This window comes from Amphibalanus amphitrite, unplaced genomic scaffold (assembly GCF_019059575.1).
Source record: "Amphibalanus amphitrite isolate SeventyFive unplaced genomic scaffold, NRLGWU_Aamphi_draft 000046F_arrow, whole genome shotgun sequence".
Classification (NCBI taxonomy): Eukaryota; Metazoa; Arthropoda; class Thecostraca; order Balanomorpha; family Balanidae; genus Amphibalanus; species Amphibalanus amphitrite.
This window is the reverse complement of record NW_024881542.1, coordinates 229,834-247,955: the sequence shown is the minus strand read 5'-3', so window position 1 is coordinate 247,955 and position 18,122 is coordinate 229,834. Positions and strand designations below refer to the sequence as shown.

The 18,122-nt window shown below is 51.3% G+C and overlaps 2 protein-coding genes across 2 annotated transcripts; one reads left to right on the top strand and one right to left on the bottom strand.

Annotated features, from left to right (window-relative positions):
* The first annotated feature begins 7,425 nt into the window (after positions 1 to 7,425).
* On the top strand, positions 7,426 to 9,805 carry LOC122377496 (MFS-type transporter SLC18B1-like). The gene has a single exon (XM_043357561.1). It carries the CDS (start codon positions 7,801 to 7,803, stop codon positions 9,190 to 9,192), a length of 1,392 nt encoding a protein of 463 aa, XP_043213496.1. The 5' UTR covers positions 7,426 to 7,800; the 3' UTR covers positions 9,193 to 9,805.
* A 1,824-nt stretch (positions 9,806 to 11,629) lies between these two features.
* LOC122377495 lies at positions 11,630 to 16,636 on the bottom strand. Its single transcript, XM_043357559.1, has 2 exons — positions 13,982 to 16,636; positions 11,630 to 13,509 (listed from the first exon to the last, which is right to left on the bottom strand). The coding sequence occupies exons 1-2, from the start codon at positions 14,129 to 14,131 to the stop codon at positions 12,901 to 12,903; spliced, it is 759 nt and encodes a 252-aa protein (XP_043213494.1). The 5' UTR covers positions 14,132 to 16,636; the 3' UTR covers positions 11,630 to 12,900.
* Positions 16,637 to 18,122: the final 1,486 nt, after the last annotated feature.

The window sequence follows — 18,122 nt, the reverse complement described above, 5'->3', positions numbered from 1 at the left end:
CCGCAAAGGGCGATATACAAGCATAGAGGGAAACCGAGATCAAAACGTTCGGCGAGCTAGTGACAGCGAACGGCTCTGAGAAAGAAGTAGTTATATATTATAAGTTCCGGAAGATATTTGGAGAGGCAGCTTCAAGACATGTGTGCATGTATGTATGTACCTATGTTGACAAGCCTTCCACATACAGCGCGGCGATTACGGCTTTGTGATTGCAAGAAAGTACAATTGGAAGGCGATGCAACAGCTTGATGACCATCTCATCTCGATCTGGAGGTGTAATTTCAGGGAGATAAAAGGGCGTCGCAGTACAATTAGACTCCCGCTGGACGGTCGAGTGGCCTCTGAGTGTGTCTCGAGCGGGCCAAATTCGGGCCGCCGACGGCCCGACTGCCGGGCGCCGGGCCGAGATTGCTCCTCCTGTGGACAGCGCGGCTGTTTTCGCCCACCTGTTCAGTCCAGGCGCCAGCTGCAGAATAACAACGAGCGCTGACGTCGCCGCCAATCGCAGCCCCGGTAACAGCCGGTCCGGTCCCGCCTGCCTGCGGATTTGTGCAGGTAAACGGTAGGGAGATGGGATGTCTAGGCATGGGTCCCAGCAGCGTCATAGTTGAAAGGAAAAAGTGGCGCTTGTGCAGGTAAATGGTGTGAAGGTGGGATTTCTAGGCACGGGTCCGAGCCGCGTCATAGTTGAAAGGAAAAAGGTGGCGCTTCGGGACCACACCACCGACAACCCTGGAGCAGTGATGACAGCTCAATTAGTGACGTGTCAGCCCCCCCCCCCCCCCTCCGCCGACCAACCCTCACTGGGATGACCCAAGCTACGGACCTGAGCTGCACCCATATGTGATGGAGATGGGCCGATGACCACTTCTTGCAGCTCGTGGGGTAGATGCAGCTGTGGTCGCCATGGCAGTAGGTACTTTTTGTTGTTGAGAATTGTGTTATCGGTGTGACCTTGTGGAAACCATGCCAGTCTCGGCGCATGTCAAATTCCTTATGTCAGGCTCTTGTCAGCCGTGTCAGCCTGTAATGACACGATGTCAGGCCGTTCCAGTTTTTTTTGCGGCTCAATGACCCTGTTCCAGCCCCGCGCCAGTCCTATTTCAGCTTCGTGTCAGTCCTTGTTTCGTCTCCGTTTCAGCCCTTGCTCCGTCTCCGTGTCAGCCCTTGTTCCGACTCCGTGTCAGCATTTGTTCCGTCTCTCTGTGGATCCGTTATAACCCGTGCGTGTATCGTTAACTCGTTAATCCGTTCATCAGCCGTGTCTACAGGCCGACACTCGCTAATGGAGTGGAAAGTGTTGCGCCGCCGAGTGGCTCGAGGAAGTGGGAGGAACGAAGGCCGCCTTCAGGGCCAGCGACTGCAGGGTCAGTATACCATGGGGCTCGCGGTGGTATTGGTAATGCTCCGGCGTTCGTATCCAGGGCATTTTTTCTTTTAAGTTATCCTTTCAGGTGCACTGGAACATTTTCCATTAGGTATGTCTATGATGACATGGTTTGCTTTTTTAGCTCTTGAAGAACAAGTACCAGGGGCTCCGCCACGGTTTTGGGATTGGGGGGTCCGTCCGACCCAAAACACAAAACCTCACTGGCGGATCCAAGGTGGCATTCAAGGGGATTCCTCCCCCACCCCCCCACCCCCCACCGCAGCGCCCGAAATCGATGAAAAATTGCTGTTTTTCTATAGTTCAAAGAAACTTAGCAATTTTATTGGAAGAAGTTTGCATTAAACTGCAAAACCAAGGTTCAGATTGCATAAGGAATCGAAAACCGAGGAGCAGAGCCCTATTGGCACCGACATGGCGGCCTCTCAAATCGACGTTCTTGAGGAATGGAGGCCAGTGTTGCGCGCTCCAAAGGCGGCATTGGCCATCAGAGAACGCATTGGGCTCTCAGTGACTGGCATGGGCTTGGGAATTCAGGGACCTACATAGGCCCTCAGATATTTACGTAGGCTCTAAAGCCAGTGTAGAGTCCTCCTAGGCCGAACTTAAAGGAAAGCTCAGGGCTTTAGCAGTTATTGTAGGGATTTGAAAGCCCTGCCCTCATATGGCAGCATGGGGTCCTTAGAGACTGACAACTGACATTCAGTCTCTGTGATGAGTGTGACCTATCCTGACCTGAAAATTGATATCAAAATGCTCCACTTGAATCAATAGTCAGGCAATGGGGATCCTGTTGGGATTGTGACTTGTGAATGTCTTACCTCTACGAACCTGCATTCAGAGCCCTGTGCAGATTATTGCAGATTACCTCAGAACGGTGTGAGGATGCTTAGACTAGTACGGTGCTCTGAAAGACCGACATGGACCCCCCTTCACACTATAGGATCTTACATTGAAAGAGGATTCTCAGATCGATTTGAAGCTCTCTTAGGGCAGGCGTTGTGTGTAGGAGGTGTCCTACAAGCTGGACGCCCCCCCCTCGCAAAATCGTAGCCAAATTCTAGCATACCTAGCTAATCCTAGCCATCTTAACCCGGCACCGCCTGGGCTATTTCCGTACCCACATCAGCGTGGGGGGGTCGGATCCGACCCCCCCCCCCTGTTATCTCGAGAACCAATGGTCGTATCGAGCCCCGCGAGGCGGCGTTCGAAAGGTCTCTACGAGACCTTCCCAAAGCACTCTTAAGATTTTAAGATTGAGGTCAACTTTCGGGTCAAGGTCAGGTCAAAGGTCAAATTCAGGGGTTTTGCATGATTAGGCTTACGGACAGCGGAATCGATAGCTGCTGCTCGAAACTCACCACAAATGACCTCAAAGACCTAGTGAAGGTACCATGTGCGTATAGGGGTCATACTAAGTACGGGTCAAGGTCAGGTCAGGTCACGAAAGGTCACGGTTTTCACTTTCTGATACATGGGCGTGCGACACATGTTTTATGGCTTATTTTTCACGCCAAATCCGATGGTAATGGTTATATGTGACCCCAAGTCACTGTGCTGGTGATAAGTGTGCATTGAAAGCATAAAAAATCGTTTATACTAAACGAGGGCTGAGAAAAAAGGTCAATTTTTGAACTTTTTATTTTTGACATAAAAATGCACTTTTCTAGACGAGTTTTGTCCCAGGAATCTAGTGGTGCCATTTGTTTTCACATGCGATGTTCAGAAGTGCCTCTAATTCGCGAAAATGCTTATGACGTCACCATGCCCTATGCATGTTGGAGCTATTTTTTACAATTTGGGGGTCAAAAATCAAGATAAAAAGTTGAAATTTGGGACATCTAATGTTCTAATAGAGCTCTATAACATATATTCCGTTTTTTTTGGAAATTCTCAAAATTTTGGATTTTATTAGCTGTTTTCCAAAAAATATAGTTTTTTGAATTTTTAGGGGTGAAAAACGCATTTTATGGAAAATCCGAGATGGCCATTTTAAAGAACTCGTTGAGCTGCGTCTTTTCATGTCCTTAATTTGCAATTTGCTTAAAACCTCGATTTTTGGCGATTTTTTAAACATTTACCATTTTTTGACAGAAAACGCCATGTAGTTACATCACTAAAATCGATATATCTCAGAAATTTTTGAAAATTTTTTCTTAAAAATTGCACAGGAGACGTCAAATTGATAGGGGAAAAGGTATGCGAAGTTTCAAGTTGATAGCACAAGCGGTTCATGAGTTATTCAAGAAAAACGGAGGGGGGGGTCGGATCCGACCCCCCAGGCGGTCGCGGGTTAAAAGCATTCATAGTAATAACAAAAATGGTGGAATGATGGTGGAATCCCATGTAGACCGGTGAGTGTCACTGTCGAGTCGGTCGAGGGTCAGTCGAGCACTTCGTCTGCTACGACATTATAAGGGTTCCCTACATTTCTAGATCTTCAGTTCCTTAGCTATACGACTGTCAACACATTCAAAATGCATATTGTGAATGATATAGTCATTTCTATGCGAAAACAAGCTTATATTATCTGGAATATTGGGGGGTACTGTACCCCCCAGGAAAATTATTGAGGGGGTCCGGACCCCCGCGACCCCCCCTGTGGCGGAGCCCCTGACAAGTACTAAGCATACAATTGTATATTTAGGTTACCTTTCCCTCATGCCTGTATGTATGTTACATTTATTTTGACTTCTGCAATTTTTTGCAGCAGAGCATGCTTGCATAAGTGTTATATAACCACGCTCATTCAAACCTCGTCACCAGCGAGTGTGAACGGACATTTAATTTAGCCATCGTTCCATAAAAGCCACTACGCTTCGCTGGGTGATTAAAGGGACAGTATCATCGAAAAAAAATCAATGTATGGAGCTGATTTTTTTTTTACTAGCATTTCTTGTTTTTCTGAATCAGAAAAACATAGTTTGAGGACCGAACTCGGTGAAAAATATTGCAGCCACATTTCATTTTCATGATTCATTTTCATGAGCGAACCACCACTATACAAGCATGGCCGCCAGTTTGGAAGCATGCAAAATTACTACAGAACTGGCGCAGATAATACATTATTGACGCTACGCTTACGCGGTCGTTCTTCTGATTGAGTTGTCCTTACGGAGAGGTAGCCTTAGGTATTTGTAGCGTGTCGCACTCACTTGTATTTGCTTCCCGATCAAGATAACACTTCAGTACAGGTGCCGCACTCTCTGCGCTCGGCTCCGATCACACACTGCCCTGCGACCGGTCAGCGACCTCCGCCGGCAGGCAGATAGGCCCGCCCTCTACGATCGAACACCGAAAGTTGCAGTTCTTACTCTTAACACTAGTTGAACGCCTACATATTGCCTATAAAAATATCACGTGACAATTGGAGGGAGTGACAATTGGACGTGACAATTGACAATGGGAGAAAATATCACGTGACAATCACGTGATAAACGTCATACATTGGAGGGAGATTGTGATTCAAGCTGGAGGAATTCCTTTGTTGAGCCGCTAGAATCCGAAGGAAACAGCGGAAATTGCCTACGACTATTTAATGAATTTAACGGTGATGAATAAGTGCGAAAAACGTTTTGGCTTTATAAAATTTGATGAAATGACCAGGGTAAAAGTTTTATTACTGGCGGTCAATTCAAAACGGCGCAAACATTTAAAAAGTGAAGATAGTGAAGCACGATTCAGCACGATTCAAAGTGTGGTACACCTTTCGTACTTTGAGCGGCGATAGCGGGATAACGGTGTGGAGCTTCGAGGATCGGTCTTCAGTTCCCGGACCAGAAAGGTGGGGCCTATGCAATGTCAAATTTCATCAAAATGGTGATACTGTCCCTTTAACGGACTAAGTTCGTCTCAGGCGGCTAGTGGTCCGATAGTGTCTGCCTGCGGTGGCCGGGTCCCCGAATCCCATGTCACCTAGCAGCTGCTGGCGCACGCCACTGTCACTTTATAACAGTATCTGTCACTCAGACCTCGCATAAACGTCGCGCTGAAACGGATTACACACACCACGCCACGTCACAACTGGGGCGTCTGATGAGCTTGTTACCATCGGTAGAATAGCATTGATTATGTGGATAAAATTCATAAAAATATGAAAAATGTAGGCAAGCAATTAGCTTTTTATTTACGAGGTGCACATCACCTTTCGAGCAGATGAATATCAATCCTGTTTTGGGAATTTTAGTACCTTTCCTCATACGGTAAATTATGTCTTTACACAAAGTATCGATCAGCGCGATTTCAACTCCCGTCCGGATGTGACCAGACTGGTCGCGTGCCTGCCGTGCCCATGGCCTGCACGAAGTCCGGCCCGCTCTCCAGGTGATTGAACGCGCCACTTTCCCGAAGTGCCGCGCCTAACCAGCGTTGTCATTCACGGCCGGCGCTTCAACTTGTTCCACAAATTCAGCCGCTGCCCTCCCGGCGACTGACAGAGTGGACAAGATTTGGCCGCACTTGGCTCATCAACCGGCGCCGAAAATTTAATGGCGAAGTTGCGTGACTAACTTTTCACCTTACCGAGCCAGTTGAACGCACAGCTCGGCGCACCTGATCGCAACTACATAGTTGAACTGTAAGGCTCATGAGAGTGAGGATGGAGTTGTGAAAGAATGCTTCCGGCAGGTATATAACTAGTAACATATACATAGTTAGGTGCGGTTAAACCGCAGCGTGGGATATTTTCAATTGAGAGCATTGCATCCTTATTTCACAGGTTAGAGGTTACCTTATTCACTCCCTCGATCCCATTTTTTACATTTTCTCTTACAAATAAAAGCTTCTCCGTTGCTTAAAAATCGGCACGATGTTGTCGATTTAATAATAAGACGGCGAATCTCTGTTCCACATTCATATTCAGTCTTTTGGTCCGCCTTTTGATATGATTCAACGCAATCAGCTGCAACACTGATGGCATGTGGATTGTAGATACATGTATGTAGACGTAGTCGTCAACAGCACAATTCACAAAGCACGTGATACAGAGCATATATCTCATTTTCGCCAGCTCAGCACTGATTTATTATCTGTTGTCTGATGCAAGTGCCTTTATCAGTCATTGCTCGTTGGCACTGCAGACGTTCATGGAATAATCCTGTTGCCGGATGGTGTATTCACCCTATGTAAGCGGTTTATGGCGGTTCTAAAGCAACAGAATACAGCGCCCACCGACATAATCATAAAAGTTCGGTAGTTACAGCGACTTGCGACGATTTGGCTGCCTGTTAGAAGTTTTGAATACGCGAAAGTTTATAAGTTTATAAAATCAGAGACGCATTGTCAAAGATGCTTTCAAATACATATGTCTAGTAACAGGAAATGTTAAACATGCTATAAGGCGTTCGGCTAATCAGGGTATTGTAAACATTACGTTTATACAACTTATACAAGGGTGGTCTCAGTCAGGCTTACCTTGATCGAACTGTTGTCATTATAGGTACATAGGTATTATGCTCAGTTTTAAGTGTTATTTTGATGTCGTTTCGATGAACTTCTAGCCCCTCTGGCCTATGATACTTTTTCATCATTGGTTTGTCGTTGACATTCTATATAAGCCAATAAGCCCTGCCTTCGTGGCTGAAACCCATGTTGCTCCCAATCTTATCGCCAGCTCATCTTATTTTTGTCAGACGTGAGCTAAGACACACTGATAAATGTTTGCTATTTTTGTTTAGCACATAAGACCCCTCCTTTGGAGCTATTGAAAAATGTATATGACAACAAATACTGATTGTTGCAATCGTGGATCGCCCATGAGTGTTAAATGACCGACCATTTCCAACAGAACCTTTTCCGTTCGCCGTCGAAAAGACAGCCAGCAGGACATACCGGCTGGTTTATTTTTAGACCAAGTAGATCTGGTTGACGGTCACCGTTTCGTCCTCTCGGCTCTCAACACAGGTGACCTCAGCTATTGTCAAATCGCCGTGACGGTTTATTTACTCGCTATCGCCGGTGTTATCTGTGTAAACTAGTTGAGCCGCGGCGGTGACCGCTGGTCTATACGGACGGTGAGATCAGTCGCTTCTGAACTCGGCCGGTGACCGTATATCGTTGTGATCCGAGGTGTAACACGAAGCCATTTGATCTCTGACAGAAGTCGTGATCGGAAGAAAGGCTGTAGGATTAGCGTGAGGCAAGTCTGTGGCCGAAGAAGCTTGGTGTTTTGTGTGGCAGAACGATTAGGCACTTTTGATCGTAATTGAAGATACTTCCCTGCTTCTTAGTGCGACGTTGCTTTTGCCATGGCCGTTTCAAATAGACGAATCTGATAAAAATGGTCGTTACTCTTCGTGATAATGAAAGAGGATGAAATGGCAGCAGAAGACGATTAATTGAAAGCCGTTGTTGTCATTTGCCAGCAGCAAGTGCATATTTTTGTCTTATAGTAACACTACACATCCTCTACCAAGATGACGTGGATTCTCGCATCGGAAATTCCAAAATCAACTCCGGACTCACCCCAGCATCTCCACGGAGACCCTCAGCCGCCGAACTACGGAACAATGGCCGCCACTCCGCCGTTCTCCGCTCCATCAGACCCCGCCGGGTCTCCGCGGACCCCGGCCAAGTCCTCCCCGCGGCAGCGCCGGCTGCTGGCCGGGCTGGCGGTGGTCTGCGTCCTCAGCGGCTCCCTGATCGCCGTCATGGTGCCCTTCTTCCCGTCGGAGGCTGCCAGCAGAGGCGTCTCCCAGACCACCATCAGCGGCGTCTTCAGCTGCTTCGCGCTCACACAGATGCTGCTGTACCCGTTGGTCGCACCGCTGGCGCTGCGCCTGGGAGTGACGCGGCTCTACAACATCGGCATCGCCACGGCCGGCGTCTCCACCATCGCCTTCGGCACGTTCTACCACATCCCCGGGGGCGCGGGCTTCATCGCCGCCTGCTTCGTGGCCAGGGTGGTGGAGGCGGCCGGCACGGCGGCCGTCTCGGCCTGTGGCTTCACCATCATCGGCAACCAGTTCTCGGGGCGCTCCAGCTCGGTGGTGGCGCTGGTCTCGGCCGCCCAGTCGGCCGGACTCTCCGTTGCGCCGGCCATCGGCGGCGGTCTGTACGCGGCGGCCGGCTTCGGACTGCCGTTCTACGTCCTCGGCTCCGTCATGGTCGTCACAGCCGCGGTCAACATGCGCTTCATGCCGGCAGTGGAGAAGACGGACGACTCGCCGTCGGACGTGACGAAGATGTTCCGCACGCTTGCCGCATCGCCAGAGAACTGGCTGTGCCTGCTCATCGTGTTCTGCTACTCGCTCGACTTCTTCACGTTCGAGTCGTGTGTGGCACCGTACGCCGTTGCCGCTCTGGGCATCACACCGGCGACACTCGGCCTCTACTTTACCGTGGCTACTGGCTCGTACGTCTTCACCAGCATCCTGTGGGCGCGGCTGGCGGAGCGCACCACCAACCCGTACTCGATGATGTCCCTGTGCCTGCTGCTGGTCTCCGCCAGCCAGCTACTGATCCCGCCGGCCTCCTTCCTCGGCCTGCAGCCCACCTGGTGGCTGTTCGGACTCGGGATGACGCTACAGGAGGCGCTCTTTGGCGGCGCCTACATCCCGTGCTTCCAGCTGATGCTGGCGGCCTCGGTGCGCGCCGGTCTCCATGACGACCTGCGCACTCACGCGTTCGTGTCGAGTGTGTTCTGGAGCGCCTACTCGCTAGGCACGGTGGTCGGCCCGCTGGCCGGGGGCCTGCTGGTGGACGCCTACGGCTTCCCGCTGATGATGATGGCCGTGGCGGCGCTGACACTGACCGTGGCCCTGCTGACCGCCTGCCAGGCCGGCGTGAGGACATTCAGAGCGCGCTGAACATGGTGTCAAAACTCACCCATCTCAGCAGTGTGGAATGGCGCAGAACAGAATACAGACTAACACGACAGTGAGCAATTGGGGACTGTTCGGTCGTCCCACCGATCCATTCTTGAATCCAGTTCCTGAAAATACTCTGACCCTGTGACTTGAACGCAGTGGATAAAGGCTGTGTTGTGCGGTGATCACCAGGCAGACGGGTCAGGTCATCAGGCAGGTCCCCGGCCGGTCAGGTCACCAGACAGGTCCCCAGCCGGTCAGGTCACCAGACAGGTCCCCGGCCGGCCTGGTCATCAGGCGCGTCTCTCAAGGTGCGACATGTGCGCCGATGAGGTGACAGAACCACTCGCCATTCTCACGTGATCGCTCAGCCAGAATGGCTCATCAGTCTCAGCCTGTCGCCGTTCGTTATCGGTAAAAAACGAATATTGGTCGGCCGCCAGCACACACAGGGCCGACCGGCGTCGGGTGCAGGAAGTGCCATGGGATGGGTGGAAAATGTGCTGCTGTTTCCGGGTGGTGTTGAGAGGTAAAGAAGGCAGTGCCTTTGCTGAGCAATGCACCGAAACTGTCTTGAATTGCAGTGCATTCAATATAACTAATCAACATCTGACCTTATTTTATTCAAAAGAGCTTGCCTTTAAGTTATAACTACAAATACTACACGGTTCGTTTACCCACAGTTCCGTTAATATGATGCTACTAATGGCTTAAAATGAGGGATTAGATTTGTTGCAAGCACTTGTTTTATTTTTCAATTTCTGTTTTATCGTCTCTACTGTTGTGCTGACATTATATGCGCATTAAAACGTGAAACCCAGAAGGATCGTCCATTAGCTGCATTTTTTCCCGGGGCCATAGGACTGTTATGGAGATGGACAACATTGTCGGACTAAGCCAAGGGACACAGCATTGACACAGCAGCTCGTGATAGCCCATCGACGCTGCTGTCCGTCAGGTTATCAACGTTAAACGAACGCCGACGGAACTGTTTAAATTCGCAGCAGCGCTGTCGAGAAAATCATTTCGTCGGCGCGACGTCAGAGAGTCTCATTTTTCATCTGAACGAAGTTCCCAGCCAGTGAAATGTCCAGAAGTTGCTAAGCAGTGTTAGGTTGAAGTTCATCCACAGTTCAGTGTGTTGCGGCTAAAGTTTTAGCCTCACGATCTACCTCTTTCTCGCCACAGTGCATTTAAAGGAATTTCCGTTCTTATCACACCATAGAAGTTCTATACTTAGCTGAAATTAAAATGCACTCGGGACAAACGTTGGTACATACGCATAATTAGGTAGCTGCTACCTTATTTTGACTGATCTTTCTTCAATGTCCATCTGCCACGCCGTGACCATTTCGATCACCTCAGCTCAGCCCGAACACAGCGTGCCCGTCCAGTGGTGACCGGTCACCTTTCCAGCTGTGCAGCCCGGTATCCTTTCCAGCCGTGCCCGGCCACCTTTACAGCCGTGGCCAGTACCTTCCCAGCGGCCTCGACGGTCATGGCGCCGGTCGTAGATCGTCGTTTGCGCGGGCAGCCGACTCGTTACTGCTCTGAGCATATTTCATAAATCCCCGCCTACATGCAGACGGTGAGCCGGGCCCATTCCGAAACCCTGTAAAACCGCGGGCAGATAACGAATGAGCGCTGGCCGGCGACCAAAGTCGCTGACAAAGTGGTGCGAGCTGCTCTATCTAGTCCAGACGGATGGGCCCGGCCGGCGCCGGAGCCGGTCCCGGCCGGGACGCCACCGCGCCCGAGGCGCCGCCGCCTTCCCGGTATCACAGGTCGTTCGTCACCCATCCGAGCAGCTCACAGGCACATGGGCGACCATAACTCTATCTCGGCAACAGCGCGGTGCATTCGTGCTCCGAAATACTCACACCATTGGCGCGGGCCGGATCGCTGCGGGCCGGGGCTTCATATCCGGAGCGGTGCTGGAGAGGGAATTTATCGGCCGACCGGGGCCGGCACACCGGCCATGGGACTGTGTGATGAGGTCAAACTGGAAACGGTCACTTCACAGTGTCACCGGGTGATGGACGCCGAGATTGAGGTATGACGTAGTCCAGCATCCTTCAGTTTCAGTATTGCGAGATTGTAATCACCACACGCGTTGGCAGAAAGGTCGGAATCAGGCAGCGCGGTGACACATGGTGGCAGTTGCCGGCCGGTCGGAAGGTTGCCCTGGGGTCGGCGGGCAGCCGGACGGATGTGGTCAGATGCGTGTGATGAGATCGGCTCCCAGGGGACGCGCAGAGATGAGGCCAGCGCAGCGGCCGGAAACGCAGGGAGTCGGGGAAAGACGCCAACAGGACAGTGGGCATAGAGGATGATCTGTGTGTCTGAGTTAATACTGGTGAAAGCTTCGAGGTCTAGTCTATAAGTATGAACAAACATGATTTGAGAGATTGCGTCGAGGCCTATGATCGTGTCTGTCTTGTGTCAACCACAATTTATTCCGCCCGCTGCGGCCGCATGGAGCCCTGGTGACCTGTCGCAGGGGTGACTTATGGGGGCACCAATCATCGCATTCTGCATTGATCTGAAAACACCGGATCACTCTCACAAAGCGTGGCATACGAATCCCATCGTATACAACAGTCGTATACGACACTCGCCGTACTGTGACGTGTTGCACAGTAAGACACCCTAGCCGCGCCCTTTGATGGTCGAGTGACTCGGCACAGGGAGACTAGCGACCGATTGGAGCGTCACTTATCTCTGATCTTTCGGAATTTGATTCTCCGAAAGATCAGATCCCGCACAGGAGCTGGCCGTTCGTAGCTGAACGCTGACACATCGAAACACGGCGAAGTTTTGAACAACAGTACGTAGTCTGGAATGTTAGTTGCCAAAAATGAAGATCTCCATGAAGTATGTGACACAAATGGTCAGCAAAAAGTGATGAAAAGTAACATTAAAAAGGAAAATATAATATGAACACAGCATGCAAAAGAAGACAAATGTGAAATCAAAAGGAACAGCAATTTGTTCAACATAAGAACGAATTACATATAAGGATCAGCATTCTGAGGTCAAGTTTACGGCGAGGACCCCGATGTATCATATTGGTTAAGCTATCACAACGTCACCAAGTTTTCACGATGTCTTGCTATAAACCTCATAAACATGTTCACAGCTGATAACTTGGCTGTCTCAAAGACCACCTTAGCACAATGCTAACACGATGACGATGTGAATCGAAACAACGAACATAAGCATCACATCAACATACACATGGAAACGTTGGCACCCGAATGCATCGTTTGGAACACAATCAGCTTGGCTGACGAATGTCCTCTGTGTGATTTTACCACGCTGAAACCAGTCAGTGTCCCGAACCACTGAGTCTGCTAACACATTTGAACAACATACAAGTATTTATCAGAGCACACATTCTGATCTGATCCCTGTAGCTGCTCCAAAAGCGACGATCGCCAGCCGTTAGCCACTTGCCTAGTTTGTTAACGATATCGCCGATACAAAACCACTTTAACCAAGTTACGTGCTCGGTCCGAGCGGCAAGCGCCGCTGTTTGTTGCTCTTGGCCCGGTGACCTTTCCCGGGCCGGGAGTTGTTGCTTCGTTCTCCATGGCCTTATCGCGCCGGGCGACACCAAACAAGAGCACACGGCCAGCTCAGCACCGGGCCGCCATTAGGGTCCCTCGGCGGCTCCATTCAGCACTAACGACTGCTGGCGGCGCGCGGTCACGTCCTCGTCTCGAACAGCTCGTCACTGGAGGCGGCAAAGTGCCGGTAGCTCGGGTAGCTCTCGGTGAGCGCCAGCGCGCCGGCCGGCAGCGGCGGTACGTCGTCCGGTTTGGGCGGCGGACGCGAGCGGTCCTTGTTGATCCGGGCGCACACCACAGCCACACACAGCACGAACACCATGCCCAGGCCGACCGAGCTGCCCAGGATCAGGCCCAGGTTGGCGGCAAGCACCGAGAGCGGCGCCGACTCCAGGGTCCGCACCTGCACGCACTTTCTGTCGGGGCTGGCGGTGTCTGGCGGCGCTCCGGCCGGCCGGCCGAGCCGCGCCAGGCTCTCCGCGCGCAGCCAGTCCCCCAGGCCGACCACACAGACCCGGTACTCGGTGTCGGCGGCCAGCCCGTCCAGCTGGTGGGAGCGCCGCCGCGGCTCCAGCGGCGCCGTCAGCACCGGCCGACTGGTGTCCTCGCGCTGAGCCAGCGCGTGCTCGGAGCCGGCGGCCGGCGGCGCCGGCGGCGCGCCCAGTCGCTGGTGTAGGATCCGGTAGCCGAGCACTCCGCTGGCGTTCCGGGACTGCCAGGAGACGACCACAGAGTGCGGCTGGATGTCCTGACAGAGCACAGACAGACAGGGTCAGACGGGTGATGTAAAGACGGTCAGACGGCTAGTGACACATAACAACAACCTGTGCATCGCATGTCCTCAGCACAGCTACTGATTGCCTCAAATGAGTTATGGTAGATATCAGCTTTGTTCATGAATGTCATTATGTGTAAATGAACCAGTAATGACTACGCAAGCTGCACTCACCTGTACCAAATATGCGGAGTTCAAGTTGACTGTGGTATTTTGCTCCCCACCCCAAGTCAAGCGTTCGTCACTTTGATCACGGATGATCGTTTTACCTTTGAACTTAAATGAAATGATAATGTTGACGTGGAACTCCAGGACATTGAAAAATGCCACGATAATTCAATAAACTTCAAAGCCTGCGATGAATACGCTTACCTCAAAATAACCACCAACCTAACAAACACAAAACCACAAACAAAATAGCGCTCTAACCACATGACATCCGAACCTGAATGGCGATTTTCTGCACCAGTGGGAAGGGGCAGAAGAATGCCGACGAGCGGTCGACCAGCGGCTGGCCGCGCAGGTTCTCCGGCGAGCCGCAGGTCACGTTCCGAGTGGACAGCAGGTGGGAGTGCTCCTGCAGCCAGGCCCACATCTCCCGCAGCTCGCAGCTGCAGTGCAGCGGGTTACCTGCGGACAGGTCACGTCAGGTCAGACGAGGTCAGGGTAGGGCAGACGAAGTCAGGTCAGACAAAGCCAGACTGTGGTAATGCTTGGGTTCGCCGGTAGCTATTTTGCGGTTGCCGAGAATCAATCCTTGCATTTAGGCAGGGTAAGCTGAGGCTACTCCGCCGTACGTGCTATTTAGGGGCTGCAGCGGAGGAGGTGATTTACGTCGCTCGCTCTGACGTCAGGTAAGGTCAGACTGCCATTGCGCACTGGCTGCTGACCGTCAGACCCAGTGACGTCATCACACAGCGGCCAGTGACGTCACCAGAGTGCAGCCGGCTCCCGGCGGTACCATCGGCGATCTCGGCGGTCCCCAGCGACTCATTCGCTCTCAATCTGTCACCATTAGACGCCGCCGGCGCCGCATCAACTTCAAACAACTCATCCGAGCGAGAGGCAGCCCGAGGAAATTCCTCAGCCATGCGCCCGGCTTGATATAAGCGCGCTCAGGCTATTTCCATAAAACACTGATACGTCAAATGTACTCATGAATAACTAACTAGACATATGTATATTTTAGAATCTTTTATATATCAGTGGAAAATGGTTAAAACGCAGAAAAAAACTTAAAAGTGAGCTTGGCCGTTCGCATCCCGTCTCATGACCCACTCTGCCCAAACGGCTCAACCTTCTAATTTTCGCCCACTTATAGGAATAGAGTTGTTTCTTTTCCGGTCTGAGAAACGTAAAATCTTAACGACTAACGAGTCGTATCTGGTCCGGGTGTATTTCATCAATGCTGCATCACTCCAAGATCCGTTAGTTCCCAGCGATGATGGAGCGCTGGGCCTCAGTTTCCAACACCTTCGTATAGATGTCGCTAGTGGTATACGCCTGAGGTTAGACTGTGCCGCAATGTACGCTTTACTCCCGTGGGCCGCAGCGACCAAAGCGATCACGTATCTAATCTAAAAAGCACCACAGCCTGATTCTGGGAAGAATTTTACGGCAATGCTCGTACAAAAAATGTGCAACCGTCTCGCTACCGGTCAATCCTGCACAAATAAATTATGATCATCCACTTATAAAATATCGGTCTAGCAGGCGCACCATAACCATTTCAATGTTAATCCAAAATAATACGGCAGGACGCAGGTTTTGGTCTAAACACAACAGTTTCATAGCATACACCCGATCCTTCTGGAAGGTGACTGAAGTTCAATGATTTAACCAATGCTTACAATCCTTGTTAAACCACCACACCAATTAAGCCCAATGATGGACCATCCAGACTGACTGGTGTAATAATGATGTCTCATTTTGCCACCTCGCGTGGCAACAAACCACTAAAACGGAGGGCAGACGTCGCCATTACACCAGATTCCAGCGGCTTCATGACATTCTTTTCCGGGGAGTGCGTGTCCTCTGAACATTAACAGGTTTGAAAGGTTAAACCGCTTGATAGTGTGGTATGGTTCATGTGTTTAGTATTTAACAAACGTGACATTTATTCAATGTAATTCGGCTAACCGCTAAAGCGCGGGCTCTAAGAATTAAATCTAAGCATGTTAGCGACATTGGGCCAGGGAAAGGGCAGTGCGACATATGTGACAAGGGTCCCTTAATTTCATGAACGCTATTTGAGGACTAGCTCCTCAGAGTTGCCATAAAATTGATTGTCATGAGAAGGTTGCCACGACAACAAAAATATCTCTTAACAATATATCTTATGAGGCATAAATACATCGATTAGAAACCAGGTTGGTACTGTTTATTTTGATTGATGGCTATTTAAAACCATACCCACTGGCCAATGTCAGAAGCGATGCCTGTACCTTACTTTATTGTTTACGTGCAGCTGATTCGTTTCCAAATGACAGTCTAGCGTCGAGACCTCCATTAGGTTAATCACTGCGGAGGCCAGCTCAGTGGAAGGAGGGAGATGCGCAGCTCCCGCAGGTATTGATCACTGCACGGAAGCTGATGAGCTGCTGCCAAATCAGCGACAATCAATGGAAACGTCTTCTGCTCACTTAGCTGCTCATCAGCAGACCCAGTTGGCAATTGAAAGACGCGGCTCCTACATTTTAGCTCCTATTCAATCTTCATGCAGTTCCAATGGCTTTGCCGAATAAGTTACGGGCTTTCTTAGTTGCTGATCGCCAGGCGTCCACCACTCGCTGTCCATCGTCCACCGTCCACCGTCCACCGTGCACCGACCACCGTCCACCGTCCACCTTCCACACTCCACACTCCACCGTCCACCGTCCACCGTCCACCGTCCACCTTCCACACTCCACACTCCACCGTCCACCGTCCACCGTCCACCGTCAACCGTCCACCACACACCAGACACCATCTACCAGTCCAACGTCCACAGTCAGCCGCACATCACCATCTAACGCCCGCCGTCTACTGCTCATTGGCAACCATCGATGTCCCATAAACCTCTATTTCCGCACCTTTCACTCGGCTCTCTTCCACACCCGGCTGGTCGCACCAGCCCCGAACTGCTCGGCCAGTCAGCAGCTCGGGACTGTGTCAGCCGTACGTAACCGCGCTGCAGTGCAGGGTCTGAGACGTCGGCCTTCGGTGGCCGAAGAGGACTAGGAAGCGCTCTGATAACAAAGCACTCAAGTTGGAACTGAAAGGATGAATTGGCAACTAGAGCAGAGATGATGATCAATATTCATATTCGAGCGGCGTGTTGCGGCGTAGTTCAGGCGCTGTTGACAATGCTTCCACTAGATATTCCCGCAATAAACAGGAGCAATAGCGAACAAACTTGGACGCTCGGACAGCATCAAAAGATTTATGCGATCTCGGAGTTGCAGTATTTTTCGGCACAGCTCGGCGCGGCCGTCCGGGCGGCTGGTTCCCGCTGTCTGTAGCTCTGTGTCGCTGTCGGCAGCTCCGTCTGTGCCGTCAAAACAGTCACTGCACTGCCGGCGCCTGCCATCACTTCTGCGCGGCTGGTTCTGCCGCCACGGCCCGCTCTACCCGGAGACGGCTGCCGGTCCATCAACCCGCTCTGTCCCTCCCGCCTCTCTCCACACATCACCGCTTATCTCTGCCCATCTCCCCGCCGCCGCCTCCGACGGTGTCTTTCTGACGGTATGTGGCTGTCGTAGGAGCGACACACGGAGTCTACCTCTTCCGGCCGGCGGCAGCGCGCACCAAAGCCGCCGCGCCGGAACCGTCTCCGCCGCGCCGCTAGTGGCCCCGCGAGCGGCGCCCGTGCCCGCCGAGCGCCGCGATCAATTATGTTCGGGTGGGAGTGACAGAAACAGCACAACGCTATACGACGAGCCGTGTCTCGGCCGGACGATGGGCCGGTCGGCGAGTTCTGATTGCAGGAAGATGACGGGGAAAGAGTAGGGGGGGGGGGTTGATGAGTGAGATGAGTAGAGCCATAATTGTTTCAGCTAGGATAGCCCTACTCAGCAAAACAATAGAAAATCAGGCGAGATTTGGCCCTACCAGGATTGGAAACTATTTCTGAAAACATTGCAACTTCTGCAATTCCTTACGTAAAACTGTTACATTTCTTTGGCACAACTGATAAAAATATATTAGTTAAATATACGACATTTCTACCATTTGTACCGATAACCCGACCATCATAAGCCATCTTCTTGGCGTCGTCTCGAACTTTCAGCGATTTCTGCTCCAAGTGGATGGCTCTCGACCGGGAAATCCCAACGACAAATGTTGATCCGCAGACTGCAAAAACTGCCAGCTTACGAGCCAATCCCATACGTCAAAGAAGCCGTGTCAAATTTTGACACTATTTTAGGTCTATTGTGGGCCTTAGAGCGGCTGCATAAGCGAATATCACCTCCAGCTGAATGTACTCGCTGGCTAAGCCTCGCTAACCACATAGCAAAGGTCGAGCATTAGTACTGAACCGGTGGATTCGGAAGGATTAACCAAGTCGAGGTCGAGGTCATGTCATAATTACACAGCTCCGTATTCAG